Source organism: Lemur catta, chromosome 1 (genome assembly GCF_020740605.2).
Source record: "Lemur catta isolate mLemCat1 chromosome 1, mLemCat1.pri, whole genome shotgun sequence".
NCBI classification, from domain to species: domain Eukaryota; kingdom Metazoa; phylum Chordata; class Mammalia; order Primates; family Lemuridae; genus Lemur; species Lemur catta.
In genome coordinates this window covers 208,424,950-208,447,847 of record NC_059128.1, presented here as the reverse complement: position 1 = coordinate 208,447,847, position 22,898 = coordinate 208,424,950, and the positions used below count along the sequence as shown (strand labels likewise).

Below are 22,898 nucleotides of genomic sequence, written 5' to 3'. Positions count from 1 at the left end.
AAAAGATAAAAAAGGATACATCTGTATAGGGCAACTCCATTATAATCTTATAGGACCACCATTGCATATATGGTTCGTCGCTGCCCAAAACATCATTTGGCGCATGACTGTACTAGGAAAGAACATCCCCCCCATCTAGACATTCCAGCATAAGCATTTAACAAACAGAAGCATCTTAGGTGACTCCATAATACAGAGGACGTGATTATCCTCTATCCTGGGCAGAGCAGCAAGCCTGAACAGGCACAGGACTAAGCCTGTGTCGTACATTAAACAGAACAAGTCGATTATATAAACAAATGGTGTTCACACAGGAGTTTAAATACACATTTACTGACAATTTTTAAGTTGTTTATTGCAAATCATAATTTTTTTAAAACTCACTAATTATTTTGCCATACAAGAGCAAAATTCAAATAATACAAATGTTTAACATTTTGGTATAAAATTAATAATATGGAAAAAAAGATGCAAACCAACCGAAAGGTAAAAAATTTTAATAACACTGTTTATAATCATCTTCTACTCAAGTGACCATCCAGGGTGATTGTTTATTTTCCCTTTGTTGGTATTTTTAAAAAAGATAGCCCTGCATTAGAGCACCAAAAAGTTTCTTCCTTCTTTTTTAAAAGGTTGGAACCCTTTTTATAAATACTATTCTTAGTACTTTAAGTCTGATGAAGGAATCGTCTGGCAACTTCCTTCTTATAAAAAAAGGAAGTGCCTTCATATTTCCTTTAAATTTAAACCTGTTCCATTCTATTCTAAGCAAAAATGAAAAGAAGAACAGTTCAGGAGAGCTCTTTCAGCAAATAAATAGTTGTTTCACAAAAGTATTGCTGTAAACAAGATCACTTTGATGGCCAGTGACACTGATGGTTTCAACCAATGGTAAATTTAAACAGTTCCAAGTATAGATACACAGGGTATATATGGCCAAAAGGCAAAAGGTTATTAAAGAATCAACTAATAAAAGTTAATTATAAGCCTGCTTTGTCAAAATGTGCTTTTGTTCTCACGGTTTTGAAAATTGATTAGAAAATTTAAACCGTGATGCTATGAAACCTTGAACCTACTCTGAAAGTAATTACAGCCTAGAATATTTGACACTGTAGTTCTGACATTAGATACTAAATGAAGCAATGTAAACAAGCCTCAAATTTCAAAATAGAAAAAAAATTAACAAAAAATTTCTGTAAACATTTTCAAAAAGCTACCTGCTAAAAATTATAAATATTGTAATCCAGTTGTATCTACTGAGAAATCTTTTTTAGTTTTGTTTTTCATCTTTCAGACATCATCTTATTAAATGAGACATCTTATTTTCCCTAACAGGTACCTCTATAGAGCAGCTAAGGTTTTATAATCCGTTCAACTACTTTCGCTGAAGTCATTATTTTGGCCCTCATATAATCTCCCTAGCAATGGATATCACCCAATTCTTTCTGTAGTGACGGGAGGTAGTTTACGTGACAGCCACATTTTTATCCTGCTTTGTAAAACAAACGTCACTTTACTAGATCTCAGCCACATCCCTTTGATTACAAGGAACATGTAGCTTTACTAATGCTTTAAACCTCTTTCTGGCAACTTTCCCATCACTTTTACTCTGCTTTCAAGTTTGAAATACATAAAAGATAAAGATCGCTTCTGACAGTTATTTGATGAAAAAATAGATTATTTTAGATATTATAGCTTTGATGTTTAATACTCTCAATTTAAAACTGAACTTGGGGCAACTTACTATAGTTTGAGACCTTCTTGGGGAGGGGTGGGCTAATTTTAGTAATCAGTACAATGATGAGGACACTAAAATTTTATAAATTATGGAGAAAAGAGGCATTTAATGTTCTATCTTTCCTTTTAAAGTCCCCATTATTATATTACTCTATGTAAACTACGTTCAAATAACAACCTTAAGTACAGACCAATATTGAATATTTAAAAAGCAGTTGAAAATTTCATTAAATTAAAATCAGCTTATTTGAAGTAACAGTGATTTCTCCCTAGAGAAGGACCCTGTGGGCAACAAACTATCCATGTTTTGTGTCATTTTCTTAAATTTAAAAGAAAATTAAAAAATATATAAAGTACCAGTTAGGACAGAGCTAATGACTTTTCTCAAGGTTCACATTAAACTTTGAAAAAAAGATATATTTTAAATGACTCCAACATCATGTAGGTAAAAATAGCTATTTGGAAAAGATGTACATTTTCCTACATCTCAAGAAACTTTTTTTTTTTTTTTACCAGATTCATGTACTTTCTCCTATGCCAACCCTTTCCTGCCCCTACCACCTCCATGAAGTGCTCCTTAACAAAAATTAACTTGTATACCTGGTCTAACAATATATTAATTTCTCTGAAGATGGTATTTCCCAAAAGCAGTTATTCTAACAGCAAGGCTTCTTAACTTCTCACCACCATACATATACATGTGGCATTAAATGAGAACTTGAATTTCCCTTTAGTTTTGTTTTCATTAATAATATAAACTTTTCTAAATATGAATACCTGGAAATGAATTTAGGCAATGAAGTAGGTAAGTCATATTAAATAGCTTCTAGAATCAAAGAAACATTCTGATAGACTGGGCTTTCAAAATATATCTTTGTCTATTCATTTTACTTAGAGTAGACAAACACTTAAAAGTTTTTCATCCAGGTTTGGCTCAGTGACAGTGAAAACATGCAACATTCAAGTACTATTAGACAAATGCAGCCCTACAAGGATACGTGTCCACATAGGTCAATTTGCAAAGGAGAGCTATCTTCATTAACCTGCAGTATATTTGACCAAAAAACCCTTTTGAAATGGTTTTTACTTTAGGATCTGTGGCATTCTCCCAAAGGTACTGAAGATCCTGCACATGTCCATGAGATGTCATCATTTTCTCGTAGATGCAGGGATGATAAGGAGTTTTACCTTCCCCAGAAAAAAACACATGGTATTGTGGTACTATCCCCATTTTATTGGCACAAAGGCCCATGAACACATCGTCTATGTAAAGACTAGAATTAAGTGTCTGTGATGCCTCATACACTTTGGCAGCCACATCACCAGAGATTACATAGGCAGCTCCAGCAGTGTAGTCAGGGTAAGCTGGCCACTGGTACATTTCATAGGAGACATAGTATTTGTTGCTTTTGTCTCTAACGGGAGGAGCACCACGATGAACACGACCAATCCAAAAGTCTTGGACACCAATTTGTTCTAAACTTTGAAGGTATTCAATAAGATTTGGCATGTGAATAAATATGTCATCATCAGCAGTCATAAGGAATTTGGCATGTGGACAATAGGTATTTGCCCAACTGAACTGCAGAAGTAATTTAAGAGTAAGATTGTAGAAAGAATCAACAAAGTCTTGCTGAATTATATCATGGTACATTTGATCTTCCCAAACCAACTTTCTTTGCAGTTCTTCTCCCTTCAGTGGATCAGGAGTTCCTAAGGCAAACAATGTTTTGATATTGGCATTAAGTTGAGACCTAACATACTTCTCATTGCCCCATGTTTTTCTAATTGTAGAACGTCGATTATAGTTTTCAGGAGCAGTCTTTACAAACAGTAAAAGAAGGATGTCTTGTCCTTGACACTTTTCTTCATGGTTAATCAAGTATTGGTAGCGAGCCCCAGCTAAGCTGTGCTTAAGAGACAGGGTATCATTCACAAAGTCGTAGCTATTTATGAGGTATCTGTAAGAGTAGGATTTCATATGTCTGACAATGTTATTATCGATTGGGTCCCAAAAAACCATGAGGCTTAGTATAAAACAAGTGGCAAATAACTGAATAAACTGCCATTTTTTGAGTCTTCTGCCACTAATAAACATTCTCATATCCATTCAGGTCTGTTTTTATTTAGGATCAGTTTTAAACAGGTTCTTGCTTCTCCAAGACCATAGAACTCTGTATTCTATAGAACAGATGTCCATCTTACTACATGTTGGTCATTAAAAATGGAAAATGATCTTATTTCACAAAATATTTTCTTTTAATACCATTTTTCTGAGATTGCAAAAGAATGGAACACACTGTAGAATGAAGATACTGGCACATCAAAATTTTTCCACATTGGCATCCTTCATTAAGTTTGGTGAGTGGCCTCATGCAGCTGTTCCGCGCGCTGCTCTCTGTGAACATTCACCACCACCTATCAGAGTCAAGAAAAGAAAAGAATAATAAGTGGATGAAGTACTGAGTTACTGAAAAGGAACAAACTACTCCTAATTCCTTAAAACCAAATGTAACCTGACTGATCTGGACAAAAGGTGATGATGCAGTTAGTATTTAGCAGAGGAGTACAGGAAAAGGGAGGAAAAAAAAACTATATTATCTTCCCATTCAGAATCAGAGATCTGTTTCTCCTACTACTCTTAAAAAAAAGCCCCCCAAATGGCTATAATCTTGTATACTTAAAGCTCACATTTCACAAATGGGTATATCCATGAATATATTGACTTGAATATAATCAGGATGTAGGTAGCTATATTAATCAAGACAAAATACTAGATGAAAAGAAAGTTCACAGCAGTAAAAATCCATTAAAGCTTACCCTAGACAAGTCAGGAATAAGAGTAAGATTTTATTTTTTTTAAATCAAGGCTCACAACCAAGGAGTCAAGATTTGCTTTTCAAAAGAACAGTCCAAACTCTCACTAACCAAAATTATTTGTGAGCCCCAAATCTATACAGTCACCTTCTTTCTGTACTTTTTCATTTGGAAACTCAAATTTAACATGCTCTAAACTGGGAAGCAGCAGGATGTGGCCAACAAGCACTATCGCTGTAGTCGGGCAGTGTGAACACCAATGCTGGCTCAGCCACTTGCTTTTTCTTGTACTGTGTCACACATCTAACTCAGACATTTGAGAAACCGGGATAAGACCGTTTGCTCAAAGTCTTTATGCAAATTAAACAGACATATAGAGTCAATAGATAATTACCTAGCACACAGGAGTACTCAAATGCCATTTCTAACCCATTCTGCTACCTTCACCCCTAAAACCTGCTGTTTCCATTTCTCTTTATTTATGCCTGACTGTACTTCATTCCTCTGTGCCAGAAATCTGAAAGTCTTCCTTTTCTTCCACTTCCCATTATTAAATCCTGTGAATCACTTCCTCTAAATCTCTCTTCACCCCTTCATGTCATCGTCGCTTTTCACCAGACTAGATGACCCCCTGGCCAATGCACCTTCCACTTTACAGTCAGTGACCTTTCTAAAACTCAGATTTAACCATGAGACTGAGCTCTTTAAACCCCTTCAGAGCCTTGCCCCTAGTCAGTGACAAGATGAAGTCAAGGCTGTGATTTAGTATGGCACACAGGACCTTTTAGGATCTGCCTCTCCAGCTATTCCGTCACATCAATTGACAGTACGAAATTATTGTCTGGGAGCACAGCCATGCTTGCCATTTCTTATGCTCTGGCCTTTGTCCCAGCAGTCCTGTGGCCTGGCATGCCCTATCTCCCTTGCTAATAAGAAGTCTACTCATCCTAAGTAGTACAGACATCCTTGTCTGAGAAGCTTGAATTAGGATCACCCCATTACCCTAAAGGTGCTTCTCATCTGTATTGCCACAGCACCTTCTTCTACCCTGTACTGAGACTTTTTAGGCACAATGTTGCAGACACCCTACACTCAGCATCCAGGTCAGCATCCGACACCTTGTAGGCATTCACCAAATGCTGGTGCAAAGAACTATGTTGAGGGTACAGCCACCTTTCACTCAAAGTGCTGGTTACTCAGAAAGGAGTGGAGGTCATGATGCCCAGCCAGGTGCCACCTCGGATGAGGTCCATGCCACAGCTTCCTACCCCACATCTTCTCCTTTCTTCCACTACTAGGACACAGCACCCCTTTCCTCAACGATTCTGTCCCCAGTGCCTTCCACAAGTGAAACACCTCCTTGCCTGGAGAAGCAGGCTCTCTCCCTCAGGCATGGCTTATCAGTTTCCTGGGCTTTGGACAGGACTGACAGGGAAAGAGTGATGCAGGCTCCACCCAGCCACATCACAAGCCCCAGGGCAAAGGCCCTGCTTTGTGCCCAGAGACCTATGCTCAAGACTCCCACCCTTGACCCCGATGTAAAACCAACTATACATATTGAGTGCCCTGCAGAATGGGTCCAGCCCCATCTGTGATACCTCCTTCCCAACTTCAGGGCTTTTGGATCCAGCTCTATTTATATATCGGTGACAACTGCAAAGTCCAGGAATGCAAAATGTCCAAGGACTGGAGATTAGAGCCAAGCCTCATGGAAACTGGCCAGAGATAATCACCACAGGTAGCACTTTATTCCTAGGGCATAGATTTTAAAACTGCATGCACCCCTTAGGAAGCCACAACCAGCATTAAAAACAAAACAAAACAAAATTGGCAGCATATACCGAAAATAGTAAGAACAGGGATCATTTTGTGAATCCTTCAGTTTTATGTATGTGTGGATTAGGGGTTATAATGTAAAATGCGTTGCTGTGCTTTACCATCAAAAAGGCAGAAACACTGCTCTAAGGGACAGATCAATATCAGCATTTCCCCCTTGACTGGTCATTTCTGGACTGGGTGCTCCAGAGGAAAGTGAGAAGTACAGCAGGAAACATCAGTTTCTGATGGTGGCATCTGCCTAAACTTTGCAAAATCACTTTCATTCAGGGGGTCACTGCGCTCAGTCTTTCCACAGTGCTTACTAGATAAGGACCACCCTTTGAAGGCCAAAAGCAAGGGCGCTTTGGCCTCTTCCACATCTTGAAGGAACTGGAGGCTTAAAGCAAGGTAACAGAATTCTGAACGGGAGATTTTAAGACAGCATAAGTACTTAAGAATTCTAGGGAAATTCTTAATTGAAACTCATCTGCAGTTTTTACTCCAACAGACCCTGGGAAGGGAACAAAGAGGAAAGTAACCTCTGGAATCTAAGAGATCCCAGGCAAAACTACCTTCCCACTCCCAAGCAGCTGTGCTCAGTAAGCTCCGACGCCAGTGCTCTCTGCACATAGTACAGCTGTTTACAAGGCTGAGCTTCTTGCTAGACTGTCAATCCACAGCCCAACTCCTCCAGCACCCAAATGTGCACCTGACTCACCAAAGGTGCTGGTATCTCTCCAATGAATCAGGGTCTACTTACTCATTAGGTTGGTGTGTTGCTGCCTGCTAACATTGCTACTATAAGCTAGCAGCTGACTTGTAACATTCATTTTATCCCCTGCTCAACATGTATGTACCTTATTTTCGTATATTTTTCCTGCTGTTCCAAGTTGACCTTAACAAGTCAAAATGTTTTCTGAAAAATGACAAAGGACTTCTCACAAAGCCAACAGCCTACACTACTTATTTAGTTTGGTACAGCATGTGAAGTTCTAAAATGAGATTTCTCCCCCTCACCTGTTTGAATTGTTTAGCCACCACTTACATAAATCATAACCAAATCTCACTGATATAGTATTGGTATGATGAGGGGAAGATTTAGGAAAGGTAAACTCATCTGTATTACACAGCTTCACTTTTATAGCAGAAGGACATCTGAATTCCTCCAAACAGACCACAGTCACTAGGAGGCCTACCCCAGCCCCTCCCCCATCTAAATTCATTAATTATAAGTAAACAAGGTCTCTACAGCCAGCTCTGGCCTTGCTGATGGAGTTCGATGGGCACTCACTCTTCTGGTTTCTTACACATCTTAGAGCTTCCCTAAAGCACATCTCCTAGCTTTCGTGTTTAGAACACAGGGAAGAAGCCTGCAAGCCAGGCTGGAAGAAAATGCTGGGCCTGGCAGGAAACAAAGCGATCCCAATGACGAGCACGGAGCTCAGCAGCCGTCCACAGCAGAGTGCTGTGGGTGCAGCTTCCTTTGTGTGCCTGCTGCACGGGTCAGTGGCCAACCAACAGGCTGGAAACTCAAGGGTTACCCATGTTTGGGGCCAAATTTATTGTGCAACCTCAGGCAACCCTCACCTAACTCTGGTGATTTAATCTGCAAATCGAAACAAATATCCGTGCAATGTTACCAAGGGGCAATAAAAATTACAGGTTAACTCCAGAGCCTGCTGAATATAGGAAATGGGAAAGAACATGGGAGAAAACAGGACTTAGAAGAAAAAATGTAGATACCTCAAATATAACTTGGGTTTGCTTCTGTTTGGACTGAGAAGGAGAAGTAAGTATCCTTAGTATTCTCTTTTCTAACAGAAGTAGTCAGAAGAAAAAAAGAATAGAAGTAGGAACATCAGAAAAGGTGATGGACCCCAAATACTTTTCCAGTCTGGGAGCTGTGCCCCTCAATTACTCAAAAGAATATTTTTTCACAAGAGAGCTCTTTAAAATTGTCTGGAAAAAACTAGAGTTAGTCCCCCTACAGGCTACAAGGTTCCCTGCAATAACCCTTGATTTTTTCCCCACCTTACCCCTGCCATCAATTCATTTCTTTGTTGAGTCTACTTTTGTGATATTATGTAAAACCTGCTATAAGTTTTGAAGTTTTAATCAACCTCAGTATTTACTATGTGGGTTCTTATGCCAGACACGGTGGAAGATCATGAACCAGTACTTTATAATCTCTAATTTCAAATCATTTACAATCTATTTGTGACAAGACTCATAGTTCCCACATGAAAATGCAGTTCCCATGGACAACAATGGCCACATCAAGGTGAGGTACAGTGTGACTGTGCTAATTTGCATAATAATTTGCTTCCAGGCAAAATAAGAGAGTCCCTAGGAGTAGAGAGATCTGTGGGGCTGGTCCAGTCAGCAGTTTAGGAGGGCCTGAGGATGACCAGGATTTAGGTGTTTGCAGGAGGAGGAACAATATTTGTTTTAGACAAGAAGGGAAAGAATTACATATGACAAATATTTGAGAAACAGGCATATATTTGAAAGCAGGGAGGTTGGGGCCTACTTATGGAGAAATTTGAAAATAGGACAACAGTTGTAGTGGGTACAGAGAACAGCAGGAAGTCAGAGAAGTTTCTGTGTTTGTTTGTAATGATAACTCCCTTGTTCAGTATTTATTAAGTTTGATCAAAAGGGATTAAACTGGCAATGGCATTGCAGGATGAAATGCAGAATGCTTGGAGATCAGGGCTGGGCGTGGTGGCTCATGCCTGTAATCAATCCTAGCACTCTGGAAGGCTGAGGCGGGAGCATCGTTTGAGCTCAGGAGTTCGAGACCAGCCTGAGCAAGAGCGAGACCCCGTCTCTACTAAAAATAGAAAGAAAAATATGTAGAAAAAATTAGCTGGGCATGATGGCGCATACCTGTAGTCCCAGCTACTGGGGAGGCTGAGGCAGTAGGATCGCTTGAGCCCAGGAGTTTGAGCTTTCTGTGAGCTACGCTGATACCACGGGACTCTAGCCCGGGCAACAGAGTGACACTCTGTCTCAAAAAAAAAGAAAAGAAAAGAAAAGAAAAGAAATGCAGAATGCTTGGAGATCAGGGCACTGGTTTCTCAGGGTCTCATATTGATGCAGCATGAGGTGAGGAAGGCCTAGTCCAGGGTGGGAGAAGTGGGCAAGGAAGGAAGGGATAAAGAAGATACTTTCAGGCCAGGCAGGCCTAGCACTTTGGGAGGCCGAGGTAGGAGGATCACTTGAAGGCAGGAGTTCAAGAACAGCCTGAGCAAGAGCAAGAGTGAGATTTTGTCTCTACTAAAAATGGAAAAATTAGAGTGTGGTGGTACATGCCTGCAGTCCCAACTAATTGGGAGGCTGGGGCAGGAGGATCACTTGAGTCCAGGAGTTTGGGGTTGTAGAGCTATGATGATGCCACTGCACTCTAGCCCAGGCAACAGAGAAAGAAGTTGTCTCAAAAAAAAAAAAACATTTTCAAAAAAAAACAAAAACCCAGCAGTACCTGAGGAATGACTTGAGGAGGGGTGGAGGAGTGAGACCCAATTTCAAGCATTTCTGATGAGGAAGGGCAAACTGGTTTCCTGAGATAGGAGTGAGGGGGGATTATATTTGGTTTCAGACTTGTGCTGAGTTTGAGGTGGAAGATGGCTCATGTCCTGGACTGGGGGAGCTCTCCAGGGGGAGAGATGAGCAGACAGGCTTGGGGGAAAAATAAACGCAGGAGAAGGAGAAAGAGGGAGGAGTCAAGGAAAATAAGACCAATTTTAAAGGGCTAGTTCATCAGAAAATTAAGATCAGGTTAACAAACGGGTAGCGTAGGTAAGCAGGACAAGCAAACAAGGCTCTTGTCACGGGGGATGACAGACAGACAGTGACCAAACAGAGTTGTGCTGGGAGCAACAGGAGGGTCTAAAGTTGGACCCAGCCCCATTTGGGGGTTGGGTAGAAGTTGGGGATGGCATCTTCCAGGAAAAAAAACAACACTGAATCTGAGACCTGAAGGCTGAGTAATGTTAACTAGAGAAAACTGGTGGGTTTTACTTTTAAAATGCATATATTTTTATCTCTGTCCATATTCCTGACCATTTCTGGACATTACTGTAATATAGTAACAACATCTAATCTTAGGGAAACTATATTTCTCCATTTTATTGAGGAGACATACAATACTCACAAGTCTAAGGAAACCTTATTTTATGATATGTATACCATTTTGGGCATGTCTCCCAACACTCAAGACAACTTATCAGCCAGAAAGTCATTTACATGGCTTCACTTAGAATTGCATTTCCTCTGAGATTGTAAATTCCAGGACACTCACTCCTCAACCACAACCTCTAAATATTCATCTAGAACCCGCTACCCACCCCTGCCTGCATCCTAACACCCTACCCTACCCAGAAGTCTCCTGACCTTTTTTCCTTACACACCTCCCTGTCTCAGATGCAGAATCACTGGACACCTTTGCCCTCCTGTCCCTGGTTCCCGTCCCTGGTTCCTGTCCTTCCACCCCAAGAACCCCAGGCCTTGGATCACTCCTATCCTCTCCACCACTCCTACAACACCTGCAGGGCTGCTGGAGAAACCTACCTCAGCAGACAGACAGTGTCACCACAAATCACCGTCTAGCTGTGGGCAGAGTTGTCAGTGCTGTGTACCTGTCCTTGTACTTGTCCTAGGCCTTCTCCGTTTCCCAGGCTCTTCAGCAGCCATGATAAATCCCCCTCTCCCAGGGCCTGTCCCCTCACCCCGAAGACCTCACCTCCTGTCTGCTTCCTAGAGAAAGAAGATACCAGACACATGGTCAACGCCTGTCCCCACGTGTGCCGCCTCCTCACAGGCTCCCCACCTCCAGCACTCTCCACTCCCTCTGTAAAACATTCTGATTGGGGCCAGGGCTGGGGAGAGGCAAGGAAAGCACTTATTTTGGGTGCAAAATTTAAGAGGGGACAGAAACACAGTAGTCAGTGTAATATTTTAATGCAGTATTTTTTAAAAAATTGAAATTAATGCAAAAAATCCATGGCGAAGATAATATCAAAATTGTAAAGAGGCAGGATCCAACCATGCAGTACATAGCCCCACCTCACTTGACTTATCCTAATCACTATCCTGCTGCCTGGAACCGGAACCCCTGGCTGCTGAATACTGCTGACTTCCACGGATATGTCTGCATTCATATGTATGCATATATACCAAAATAAAGTATCATAAAACAACATTAATCCTTATTATATACAAGGCACACTTCTATTCCTTTTTTTTTTTTTTAAGTGCTGGATGCCTAAGCTGCCTAAAGTGGTTCCATGAACCATTAAGGGATTGTGTCCTATCTATCTGAAAAACACCAATCTAGATGGAATTGAAGCTCTACTATAAGATGACCCTCTCTTATTTCAATTGTTACCAAAACAAAAACAAACTCCGAAATGCTACATACATAGGCAGTGTAATTTGACAGAAAGCTAATGGATTAGAAGAAGAAAACTAGGTAACTTACCCCTTCCATTCTAGCTCTAGTTTTTTCCTTACTGTGGAAATAAAAAGTATTACAGTGAAACTTGCCCCTGAATGGTCTCACAGAAAATAAGACTGAATTAATGATTGTATTTATTTTAAAAATCAACCTATATTCAGAATATCCTGAGTCATGCAAATATTGATTCCTTTAAAAGTGACATGCTTGTAAAGTATGACTATAAACTAATAAGCCACCTCTTGTAAGTCACAGATTTTTTTTAAAAGCTTCAGTACTTTATACCTTTTATATTTAAACTTTTATTACTTAAAGTCCTATGTGAGAGACAATTTTTGGTTCCTGTCCAGGTGTAACTCAAAGGAAAGAAAGATAACATTTTCTGTACCATCTTTATGTTGCATTTTATTCTACGTTCCAAACTTTTTCTTCCTGGCTGCTTCTGATCATCTACTCCCTGTTAAGCATGGCTAGGACCAATCTCCAGGAGGCAAGTTGCCTTATTGAAAGAAACCAGGAATAAAAAGCCAGGAATTTACTGGAAAAGCTATAATTTGATCTTCATAGATTTTTCTTAATAAAACAATTACAGTAATTGGTGCTGAGAAATACAACTGGTTACAAAACTATTTGTTACTAATTGCCTATTCTGTTTGCTCAAGAAGGAAGAAGGATGCAATGTGAAATATGAATTTATAACTCACATTTTAAACGTGAAAAATCAGATATCCTTCCAACTGTTATTCTTTAATTCAAATTTGAGTGGTTCTGATATAAGGCCTACAAAAAAGAAAAAACTCTACTCAACAGCTGTCTTCAGGTGTTTTTATGGCTGTGATTTTAGCTATGAAACTTTAGCTCAAGCCACGGGCAAAATCAGAAGCCATTTGGAGTTATTATTCTTCCAAAGAGAACACATTTATATTAGAATTAGTTCTGGATTCAGTGTTAGTCCAAAGACTTTAAATTCCAAGTTAGCAAGCATGATATGGGACAGAGGGGGAAATTGGGTAACACTCTCTGAGGCTGGGCATGGTGGCTCACGCCTGTAATCCTAGCACTCTAGGAGGCTAGGCAGGAGGAAGGCTTGAGGTCAGGAGTTTGAGGTTGCTGGGAGCTAGGCTGACTCCACGGCACTCTAACCCGGGCAACAGAGTGAGACCCTGTCTCATAAATAAATAAATAAATAAATAGACAGATAGATAAATACATACATGCATCTCTCTGAATCCAGTTATGAGATCCCCACCTACATACACTAAGTTATATGTTTCTTTATAATTTAAATCGGGGTATAGATTTATTTGCTGATTATGGGAAAAATAAAGACAGGGAAATAATGAACAAATAGGTTAAAGACAGACCCTAAGACTTTACTAAGGAAACTAGTGATACGGGATTATAGAGTATAATTATATTTTAGAGGAGTTATATTAAATTACTAAAACTTCCCAGGTACCAGTTTGATTATGTAGAATTTGAAACAAATAAAAAAGCTGAAATAAAAAGGAGATCTCAGAGAGGTCAAACATTTGCTTTTGTAAGGTTGGCCCTCTGTATTCATTCTTACAACATAGTTGTTTGGGTTGACAGGGCTACTTGCTCTTTTAAATACAATTCTTGTCTACTTAGAAACAAACTTCTTTTACCCACTTTAGCAACAGTTACTAACATGGGTATGTTTACTGTACACCAGGAACTGTTCTGAATGCTTTACGTATATAGTAACTCTTTAAGCCTCACAACAACCTATGAGGGAGAAATGATTACCCCATTTTGCCGAAGAAAATACTGAGGCACCAAGATACAAGGTTAACTATGTAACCTCCATAAATTCCAAACCCCATGGCAGTGCAGAGCAGCTGATGAGCCCTGGTTCCCTGCCCTTCCTCCTTGGCATGGACACAGGTCTTCCTGCAATCTCCATCAGGATGGGACGGAAGGGGAGCAGGTGGGAAGGGTCAAGAGAGGCAACTCAAGAAGGAAGAGAATTTGCTTTACTGTCTGAAGTTTGAGGTCATCTAAGTTTTGCTACCACCTGCATTTTGTTAGTGCTTGTTCTCACTTTCTTTACTAACAAACCCTTTTCTCAACTCCCCATCTCAATTGTCCCTCCTTCCTTTTCTTGGTGCCAACAGCACTAAACAATGGGCAGAAGTGACCCCATGAGTCTGTGTCCTTTGGGTACATAGTCTTTCCTCCACAAAGACTGAGGAAGTCTAAGGACAGAGATCCAGAGTGGCAGAAGAGGGGGAAAGAGGTAGGGAGGAAGGAAGGAGAAGAGAAAAAAAAAAAGTATAGGACTCAGAGAGGAGGCTTTAAGCAAGTATTTGATGAGCAAGTATTGGATAAAATGAAAGATAAGGAGTCATGCACACACACCCGAGCCCTAGAAAAGCTATTATTCTCTTATGAAAAAGCTGTATCAAACCTTTTTTCATAAGTAAGGGCAGGGAAAATTTGAATATATATTCAAAGTCAGCTCATAAAGTGACACACAAGAAGCAAACATGATAAGTAGATGTAAACTAGTTATCTATCATAAGGTTTATAGCTAGTGGATAAATCAAAAATACAGGTTCACCTATCAGTAAGAATAAGAGTTACTGCCTAAAATATAGGCCCACCCCTTTAATGTGATATAAAACATGGTGAAAATCGCCACCACTGCCCACCCCACCCCTGCAACCCCACTAGGAATTTTCAGACACAATGACTGCTTTATCTGGGTCACTAGAAAAACAACATTCAACTCAAGCTAGAATGTTTCAAACATTCTCAAGATTTCTTAGGATGACTTTGTCCCAGAAAAACTGACGAAGGTATGTTTGAAATGCTGCATTCAGTTGGGAAAGGAAGGTCAATGTAAGCTTCATGCATGAATCTGATACTGGAAACGCATACATAGTCAGCTCTCTGTATTTGTGGGTTCTGCATCCTTGGATTCAACCAACTGCAGATTAAAAATATTAGGGAGAAAAAATGGATGGTTGCATCTGTATTGAACAGGTACAGATTTTTTTCCCTTGTCATTATTCCCTAAAAAATACAGTGTAACAGCTATTCACATAGCATTTAGGTTGTATCAGGTATTACAAGTAATCTAGAAATGATTTAAAGTATACGAGAGGATCTGTGTAGGATGTAAGCAAATACAACACTATTTCCTATAAAGGATTTGAGCATCTGTGGATATCCAGGGGGGTCAGGAGGTCCCCTGGAACCAGTTTCCCTGAGATAACCACGCACTCTGTGAGGGAAGAGCTCTCCTCTGAAATGAGAAAAGATGGAAACTGCGGAAGGTTTTGTGGGAGAGGTGGCAAATGAGCAGGAGCTACAATAACAGACAGAATTCAAACATGGGTTTGAGGAAAGAAGGAGAAGAGATAGTTCAGAAAGAGAGAGAGAGCCAGGAAGAGTGGGACAGGGAGCATTTAAGCTGGTTTAAAAGAGTGGGGTGGAGGAAGCAGGGAGAAAGACATTCCAAGAGACTCTACTGTAGGAATTTTGTAAAGTACATGAGAGAAAAGGTGGTAGCTCAAGTGGAGAATGTCAAATAACTTAGTTTGGCTAGAAGCCAGGGTAAGGGAGAAGATGGAAAAAAAGGAGAAAGGTGAGCTGAAGTCAAATCATGATAAGGAAAACGGTGGCTCAGAAACAGAGTGATGATATAACCTGGTTTATGCCTGTTTTCCAATGGTAGTTCATATGTCTCATTCTGGACATTTTATTTAGAAACAATATTTGATTGAAGGTTTACAACACAGAATACAAAAAGTAAAAGATGGCATGAAACATAAGAGGTATATATAACATGTTTATGTCTTAGTTGATCAATATTTATAGTTTAAGTTCACTATTATTTATTAAACACCTGTTCCAGGCTTTATGCTGGGCAGCCCTGAAAGTAGGTAATACCTATGTTTAATTAATTCAACAAATATTGATGTATCACATACTATGCAGTAGGCCACAGGCAGGATGCTGGGAAGACTTCGGAGGCGTTTCAGGTGTGGATCCCCAACCAATGAGTCAGTTAATGTTCCAGTGCCACCTGGAATCTGGACCTGGTGGAGGCAGGAGAGAATAAAAAAAAACAGTTTTAGAATTTGAGCAAAAGTAAATTTATATTCTGCCTCTTCCATTTACTGGTCATATAAGCTTGACTTTTCTCTCAATCATGTACCAGACAGTGTTTTCTAAGGATAATTTGAGATAACTTATTGACCAAGTACTGTCCAGATGCTCCATATGTGCTAATTTCCTTTCTCTAGAAACTGTTCATGTATCTTTACCATGATGGGTTAGTTAGTAGATGACTGATATTTTTTAGAAGTTATTTTCCCTCCAGAATGCTGAGCTATATTCTTAATATGCTTCTCAAAAAATATTAATTAGATATGAATTTTTGAAAAATACTGATCTGATTGCTAATACCCCCCTAACCCATCCGAAATGCTGTCATGGCTGAGAACAGAAGTATCATTCTTGATTGACTGAATATGGTCTTCCCGTGTTTCTCATGGTCTTCATTATTCTTGACAGGAAAGAACAATATAGTTCCCACAAACACTTAAAATACATTTCAATGACAACAACACAGGTATACAGTTTCAAGGCCCTATAAACCAAGGAGAAGGAAACCTGAGTTGAGTCAACTTTTTAACTTATTTTGCTAAGAGCACTATCAAAAAGTTGTAGAAAGAGTTGTAGGAAAGGAAGAAAAAAGATAAAACATGAAACTTTAGGAGGATCTTAGGCTGTGTAACAATATGTTGAACTTGAACTTTTGGGATTTGTTGCCTGCAGACTTGGTAGAACATTCTCTTCTGTAGAAAACTGGCTTCTAGTGTTAAAGCCTTCACTATGGAAGTTAAATCTTAATAAGTTACAGATCAAAGCCAGCCTCTGAATTTATACAACTAAAATGAAAAAAAAAAAAAAAAGAAAGAAAGAAAAAACCCCACACACAACACTTGTTTATTCAAAGTTTACATCTCACCTGATAAAGTTTCTTATCTTTAAATATGAAGATTCTTATATCCCTTATATATGTATGTGTGTATATATATATATGGGATGTAAGAATAAAAAATATATATAAAGTTTATATATATATATAGCTTTTATATATATATATAAGCTAATACATACTAGACATTACATACTGTAAGAAAAGTAATTCTAGATTTACACTATTCTGGCTACATCTTTGCTGGCAGAGATTCAATGACAAATGGCAGAGCTTTTGTAATAATTTGCTGTGCCTCAGTTTCTGGAACACAGATACAATGAATTCATCTCCTCAGAAGATTATTCTAACAGTGGAATAAAATAATGGCTATGGAGACATTTCAAAAAAAGCATAAAATGCAAAGCTTAGATCTATTTGATTGAGCATATATAAAATTCCCCCTAATAGGGTATACTTCATTACATTGAGAAGAGACCATTTCTTTCTGGATGTCTCCCAGTTTCTTTCTACCACATCCTGTGTTCTGAAATGTAGATTCCAGTACAATTGGACCTCAGAAAGAACTTGATCCTTTATAATTTGAAAGTCACCCTGTGCAATGATTCTAGCCAAAGTGACCCATTTTAAAAGATGACCCATTTCAAAACCCATGAGTTAATAATATTCAAGTTGTTCTATATTTGAGAATTGTAAAATTATTTTCTTTTCCTACAATCTCACCATTTGAATGTCCTTTATAAAAAGGGAAATGTGATCTCCATTTTAATGAAATATAATGTAACATTTTTTACTTGATAGGGCCTGCAATTTATTTTGAAAATTCTCTCCCACCTTCTGAGTTTTCTTTGTAGGCAAAGCAATTGTAAGCATCTCTACCTCCTACTTGTCCTCCTCTCTCGCTTTCTCAGGAACAGCTTCTCTGGGCTCCAGCTTGAGCTTCCCTGTCCTAACACTCATTCAATTTTAAGGTGTCACAGTGAGCCCTGGAGGGCTGGGGTGTGTCAGGCTAAGTCAGCCTCCTGAGTGCTGATAAATGCTCTGGGGGGGGGGGGGCGTGAGAAAGAGCAAAAGTATATAATAGAAACATTTCAGGTATTAAATTTATCTTGCTTTAAGACCAAAGAGTTTGCTCCAAAAAGCAAGTTTCGCTTTCCCGCTTGTGATGACATAGAATATACCCAAAGTTTCTTGTGAGAAAGTTAAAACCTCGGCTGCTAACCACTAATCATCCTTTCAAAAAGTTCAGGGTGGGATCATTTCAGTGACACTGTTTAAAACAATTACCTTCAATCATCCTTTTCTGGGTCAACTTCAGCTCCTCACATCCCTCTCCCTTCCTCCACAGGGACCACGCAAGGTTTCCCAAAATAAGGGCACAAAGGAACCAATCCAATTCTGATGGATGTACTTTCATCAGAGAATTACCCTAAATATGAGCTACAAGCCATTACCAGCCACTGTGTGGTTACACTGAAGTCCCTTCAACTTAACCTATGAAAACCAATACTGGGGAAGAAAAATACAGTGTGTAGCCAGAGTCGAATTAAAAGTTGTTACTTTTACCTACATGGTATCTGAGCAAGCAATTAACTGTTACATCAGGATGCAAAATAAAATTCGGCAGAGTCAAACGTAAGAGTAGCTAAAACTCCCCGCTATCGAGAGCTGAGAGATCATCATCTCCCAGTTTCCCCTGCCCGCCCAGTTCCCTGTCTCCATTTCCCCCGCCAGCAACTCATTTCCTCCTTTCCAGCCGGAGGCAGGCATTCTACCCGAATTCAGCCCTGCAGCCTGGAGGTGGCCTCAAGGTTGGGGTCCCCGCCGGAAACCGAAGCTGCGGGCGCAGCGTTCGCCTGTGGCTCCCGCGCTCCGGCGGGTCTCGGCATCGCGGAGCCGGAGCTCCCAGGGAGGGGGAACCCGCACGGCCCGGGGAAGTTGTCCCCACCTGGAGCTCCCGGCCCCCCAGCCTACCTGTAGCACCTGGGCGGCGGCTCGGCCCGGGCTCACAGGAGCCCGCGCTGGCGGCCGGAGGAAACAAAGGCGCTCCGGGGATGGAACGAGCCCTCCGCGCTTTCGGGCGGCGGGAAGGGCCTCGCCAGCTTCCCGACGCTGGGCCGCGCGCAGTCCCGGCTAGAGCGGCGGGCCCCGGGCCCGGACTCTGCTCCAGCCGCGTGGCCCCGGCCCCAGCTCACCTTCCAACCGGAGTCCCGGAGCCACCCCGAGAAAGATTGCGTCTCCACCCTTCGCGACTCTTCCCTCCGCGGCCGTCCGGAGACGTGGCCCGGGCCGGAGCGCGCAGAGACTCGGAGACTGCTGTGCCGCGGAGCGCGAGCAGCCCGGGCGAGGAGGCGCGGCGGGCGGGCGGGGGCGGGGCGGAGGCCGGCAGCCCGCAGCCCCCGCGCCCACAGCCCTCCCGGAGGACCCGAGGGCCCGTCCGCGGCACAAAGAACAAACTGTCCAGGGACTCGAGACTTATCCCGCCAAGCGCGCTCGGATTTTCCCCATTTAGTGATTCGGAAGCAAAGCCAAGACTTCCACCCACAGAGGGGCCTCGACCCCCCATTAAGATGCTGTCGGCTGCAAAGCTGTGTGTTTATCGTACAACTGATCACATATTAATTCCATATGAAAGAAACTGGCCTCGATACACTTTTCATCAAGAGGTAGAATATGTTAGACTAATGACTTCAGTACACAACACAGTTACTCCCGTACGGGAGAAGTAAGTTTTGACTGAGTAGCAGTTCTCTTATCTTCATTTTCTTTTGCGAGCACGAGTTCTAAGACGAACTCTTAGGCAAGTCTTGTTCAAAGGTTTCTTGTCACTCACACCACTTAAGCCTTGAGCTTCAGGGGGCCTAAATAACAAAGGAAGGAAACTGACGGACAGCGGCAAACTAAGGCTGCACGACAGCAGTTCGTTTCTAAAATACGCGAGGAGAGGGGAGAGTCCTCGCCCCGGTCCAGCTTCCCCGGCGATTTTACATGCAAGCCCAGCTTAATTTCAAGGGGAACGTGAAGCAAAACTCACCCAGTCCAAGCTCAGCTTTTTAAACGTCCAAATTGGAGGTCAGCTTTCCTTCCCGCATCGGAGGGAAAGTCATTGGTCTAAAGGACGAAACTTGCCGGCTTAAATCCTGGGCGAACACCGGGCAACCAGCTCAGGACCCAGCTCGCTTCCCCCGCGCGGCGCGGGCCGGGGCGGGCGATCGGGTGCGGGCCCAATCCCAGACTCTGGCGGGGCGGCGGCCCCGGCCCCCCCGCGGCGCATTCCGGTCCCTCGTAGCGTCACTGCCAGAGCCCGGCCCCACCCGCCATCATCCGGGAGCGTCGGTGAAGGTGATGGACTCCGCCCGAATGTGTTCTAGTCCTTCGATGAGAACTCCAGGAAGTGTTTCCCTGCACTTCTTCAGTCAATTGAGATCATTTTACTCGGATGACGAATGTAAGCCAGAATCCACATGAATGTCCTCTTCGAGCTGTTTTCCTCCTGCAAAATTCTTAATGCAGGTAACCAGACAATATCAAGAGAATGTAAACTTCCATTGAAGGAAAGAGATTATAAATAAATCCCTTATTTGTTTGATTTCTTGACCCCCAAATGTTGTTGTGGATCTCTCCTTAAAGCACAAAACATTACCATTTAACAGCGGTGATATTTTGAGTGATTTTGTTATTGTATGTATTTCAGAACATGACAGAAAAACAAAAGATTAACCCAAATACTCCAGTAAAGTAAAAGCTTTGGGTTTATTGTAAAAGGAATAAGACAGGTAGCGAGTTAAAAGTAGATCGTCTAATCAGAGTTTGAGACTGTAAAAACAACATTGTGCTTGTTAATTCAAACTGTTTTTAGGAAGTTTTGTAATTGCTTTTTCTTGAGACATTTTTTTTTTTTTTTTTGAGACAGGGTCTTGCACTGTTGTCGGAGCTAGAGTGCAGTGGTGTCATCATAGCTCACTGCAACCTCAAACTCCTGGCTTCAAACCATCCTCCTGGGTCAGCATCTTGAATAGCTGGGACTGCAGGTGCAGGGCACCCAGCTAATTCTTCTATTTTTTTTAGAGATGGGGGTTTCACTTTATTGCTCAGGCTGGTCTTGAACTCATGATCTCAAACAATGCTCCCACCTGGAGCTCCTGAAGTGCTAGCATTACAGGTGTGAGCCACCACGCTGGGCCTGTATTTGCTTTCTTTAAGCTCTTTAGAATCTATTCAATCATGCAGTTCTTTTCATATATTGCGCACAGAGGGCGTTACTCAGCATCTGCTGTTATCACCTCAGAGATTATGGCGCTACATGTACATCAGACCACAGACAGAAATAGTTGTATAAGGTGATTTATAAGGGAGTCACTGACAATGAGAGTGCTAATCACATACCTTCTCTAATAAAATCCTGACTGAAATCCCACATACATTCTCCCCAGCCATCACCTATGTATGCTGTATTTATATACAAATATTCTGTTGCAATTATATTCCTTTCAGATCATTTGGAACTAGGCCTATGTGTGTTGCCCATGCACAAGCACATAAAACTGTACCCACAAGAAATCCAAATTGGCCAAAACATTGATACACACATATAAAAATCGAGCATTCCCATCATAGACACATCAAGCAGTATCAGATAGACACATCAGATAGAATGTCCCCAAATTGGTGAGAGGATGTGGGGCTTTTGGTGGTAGGAGAGGAGAGGGTGTGGATGAGAGATGGGGAAGGTCAAGGTGGCCCAGAATGCCCACCCTGGGGCCCGCACAGCCCACATCACACAGGGAAGAGGACAGAGAAGGGAGGGCCCTTTGCCCATCTGGGAAGATTACCTAGAGCAGGCTGGCTCCCCGTCCCACTCAAGAGAGAGGGGAAAGAATGGTAGATTTGATGGTATAGTACTCAATTACTTTCATTGGGAGGGAGTGCTTGAAGATTTTGAGATGAGTTGGATATAAACTGAGGTAATAGTGATGATGCTGACTTGGCCAGCATAAAGAAAGAGGACCATGTGGTCATGCTCTCCTTGTCCATGGTAGCTGCCTGTAAGCAGAGAGCCCTGTGATCAGATTTATGAATGACTCTGAACTCTACCATCAGGAATGTGCTTTGCAGAGCACTGGAGAACTATGGAAAGTATTGGGAAAAGAAAACTGTAAGATAGTAAACTTGAAAAATGAGAGGAGTCAAAATCTTCATGTTAGATTTAGAAGGGTCAGATAAGGCAGAGAAAGAGCAGAGGGAGTAGCAGACTTAGGAGGGAGGACCAGAGAGCAGGGCAGTAGGACAGCATCATCAGTTGTGGGTAGGAAGACTAAACTCTGAGTGTAAGAGATCCTAGGAGATAGCAGGAGCAACAGGGACCCAAGGAAGAGGCCAGTGTTCTGAAATCATGAAAGGAGAACGAGCTTTGAAAACTGACTGGCTTAACGCCTAACACAACTGGGGCATATCATCAGCACAGTGTCAGGCTTGGCTGTTCTGCCTACTTTGCTCTTTCTGGATTCTGTCAGATCAGGAGGTTTCCCCACAGGCCCGTGCAGACCCGGTCCTGTGAATTCAGACGCACCACAGCCATGTGTTCTGGAGCAGCCCGGCGCTCCTGCAAGGCCTGGGCTGTCAGAGAGACGCTGGCTGGGTGCTGACCCGGCTTCCTACCCCAGATCTCTGGCAAGTTACCCAACTTCTCTGTCCCCCAGCAATGCCTGCCTGCAAGGGCAAGTGAGGACTGAGCATAATCACGATGACTGGGCAGTGCTGAGCACAGAGTCCAGGCCATCCTAATGGGCACATGGGGGTCGGGTGCCTCGTGCCCACCGGGAGAGAAGGCAGAGGTGGGCTCATGCTGGGTCCCAGCACCATCCCCTAAAGGGATCTGAGGCATTTCACATCTCTGGGACACAGCACCACCTTTAAAATAGCACTCCCCCAGCCTCACCTCCACCTGCCCTCCCCTCCCCTGCCGCCAGCCCCTCCCCCACACGTCCTTCCTGCTCTTCTTTTCTCTCCACAAGTGCTCCTTGGGGATCTCACCCATTGTCTTTAATCCTGATTATATTTCCAGCCCGATTCTGAGCTCCAAACTTAAATGTTTTC

General features: G+C 41.9%; 2 protein-coding genes across 5 annotated transcripts in view; one reads left to right on the top strand and one right to left on the bottom strand.

Moving 5' to 3' along the window:
• The window catches only part of MCF2L2 (MCF.2 cell line derived transforming sequence-like 2), a 207,706-nt gene that overhangs the window by 136,127 nt on the left and 48,681 nt on the right, over positions 1–22,898 (top strand). The gene's annotated exons all lie outside the window — the stretch shown is intronic.
• On the bottom strand, positions 347–20,039 carry B3GNT5 (UDP-GlcNAc:betaGal beta-1,3-N-acetylglucosaminyltransferase 5). Of its 4 annotated transcripts, none has more exons than XM_045539769.1 (3): positions 19,837–20,039; positions 15,790–15,897; positions 347–4,155 (listed from the first exon to the last, which is right to left on the bottom strand). In XM_045539769.1, exon 3 carries the CDS (start codon positions 3,845–3,847, stop codon positions 2,708–2,710), a length of 1,140 nt encoding a protein of 379 aa, XP_045395725.1. In that variant the 5' UTR covers positions 3,848–4,155; positions 15,790–15,897; positions 19,837–20,039; the 3' UTR covers positions 347–2,707. The 4 variants fall into 4 exon arrangements, 3 of the variants coding, with proteins under 3 accessions (XP_045395725.1, XP_045395726.1, XP_045395727.1); XM_045539770.1 differs by lacking the exon at positions 19,837–20,039 and adding an exon at positions 18,998–19,105; XM_045539771.1 differs by lacking the exons at positions 15,790–15,897; positions 19,837–20,039 and adding exons at positions 10,945–11,130; positions 12,535–12,545.

Bases quoted from the DNA above. Each gene is read 5' to 3' on its own strand.
- B3GNT5 (XM_045539769.1), bottom strand. From the start codon at position 3,847: ATGGATATGAGAATGTTTATTAGTGGCAGAAGACTCAAAAAATGGCAG.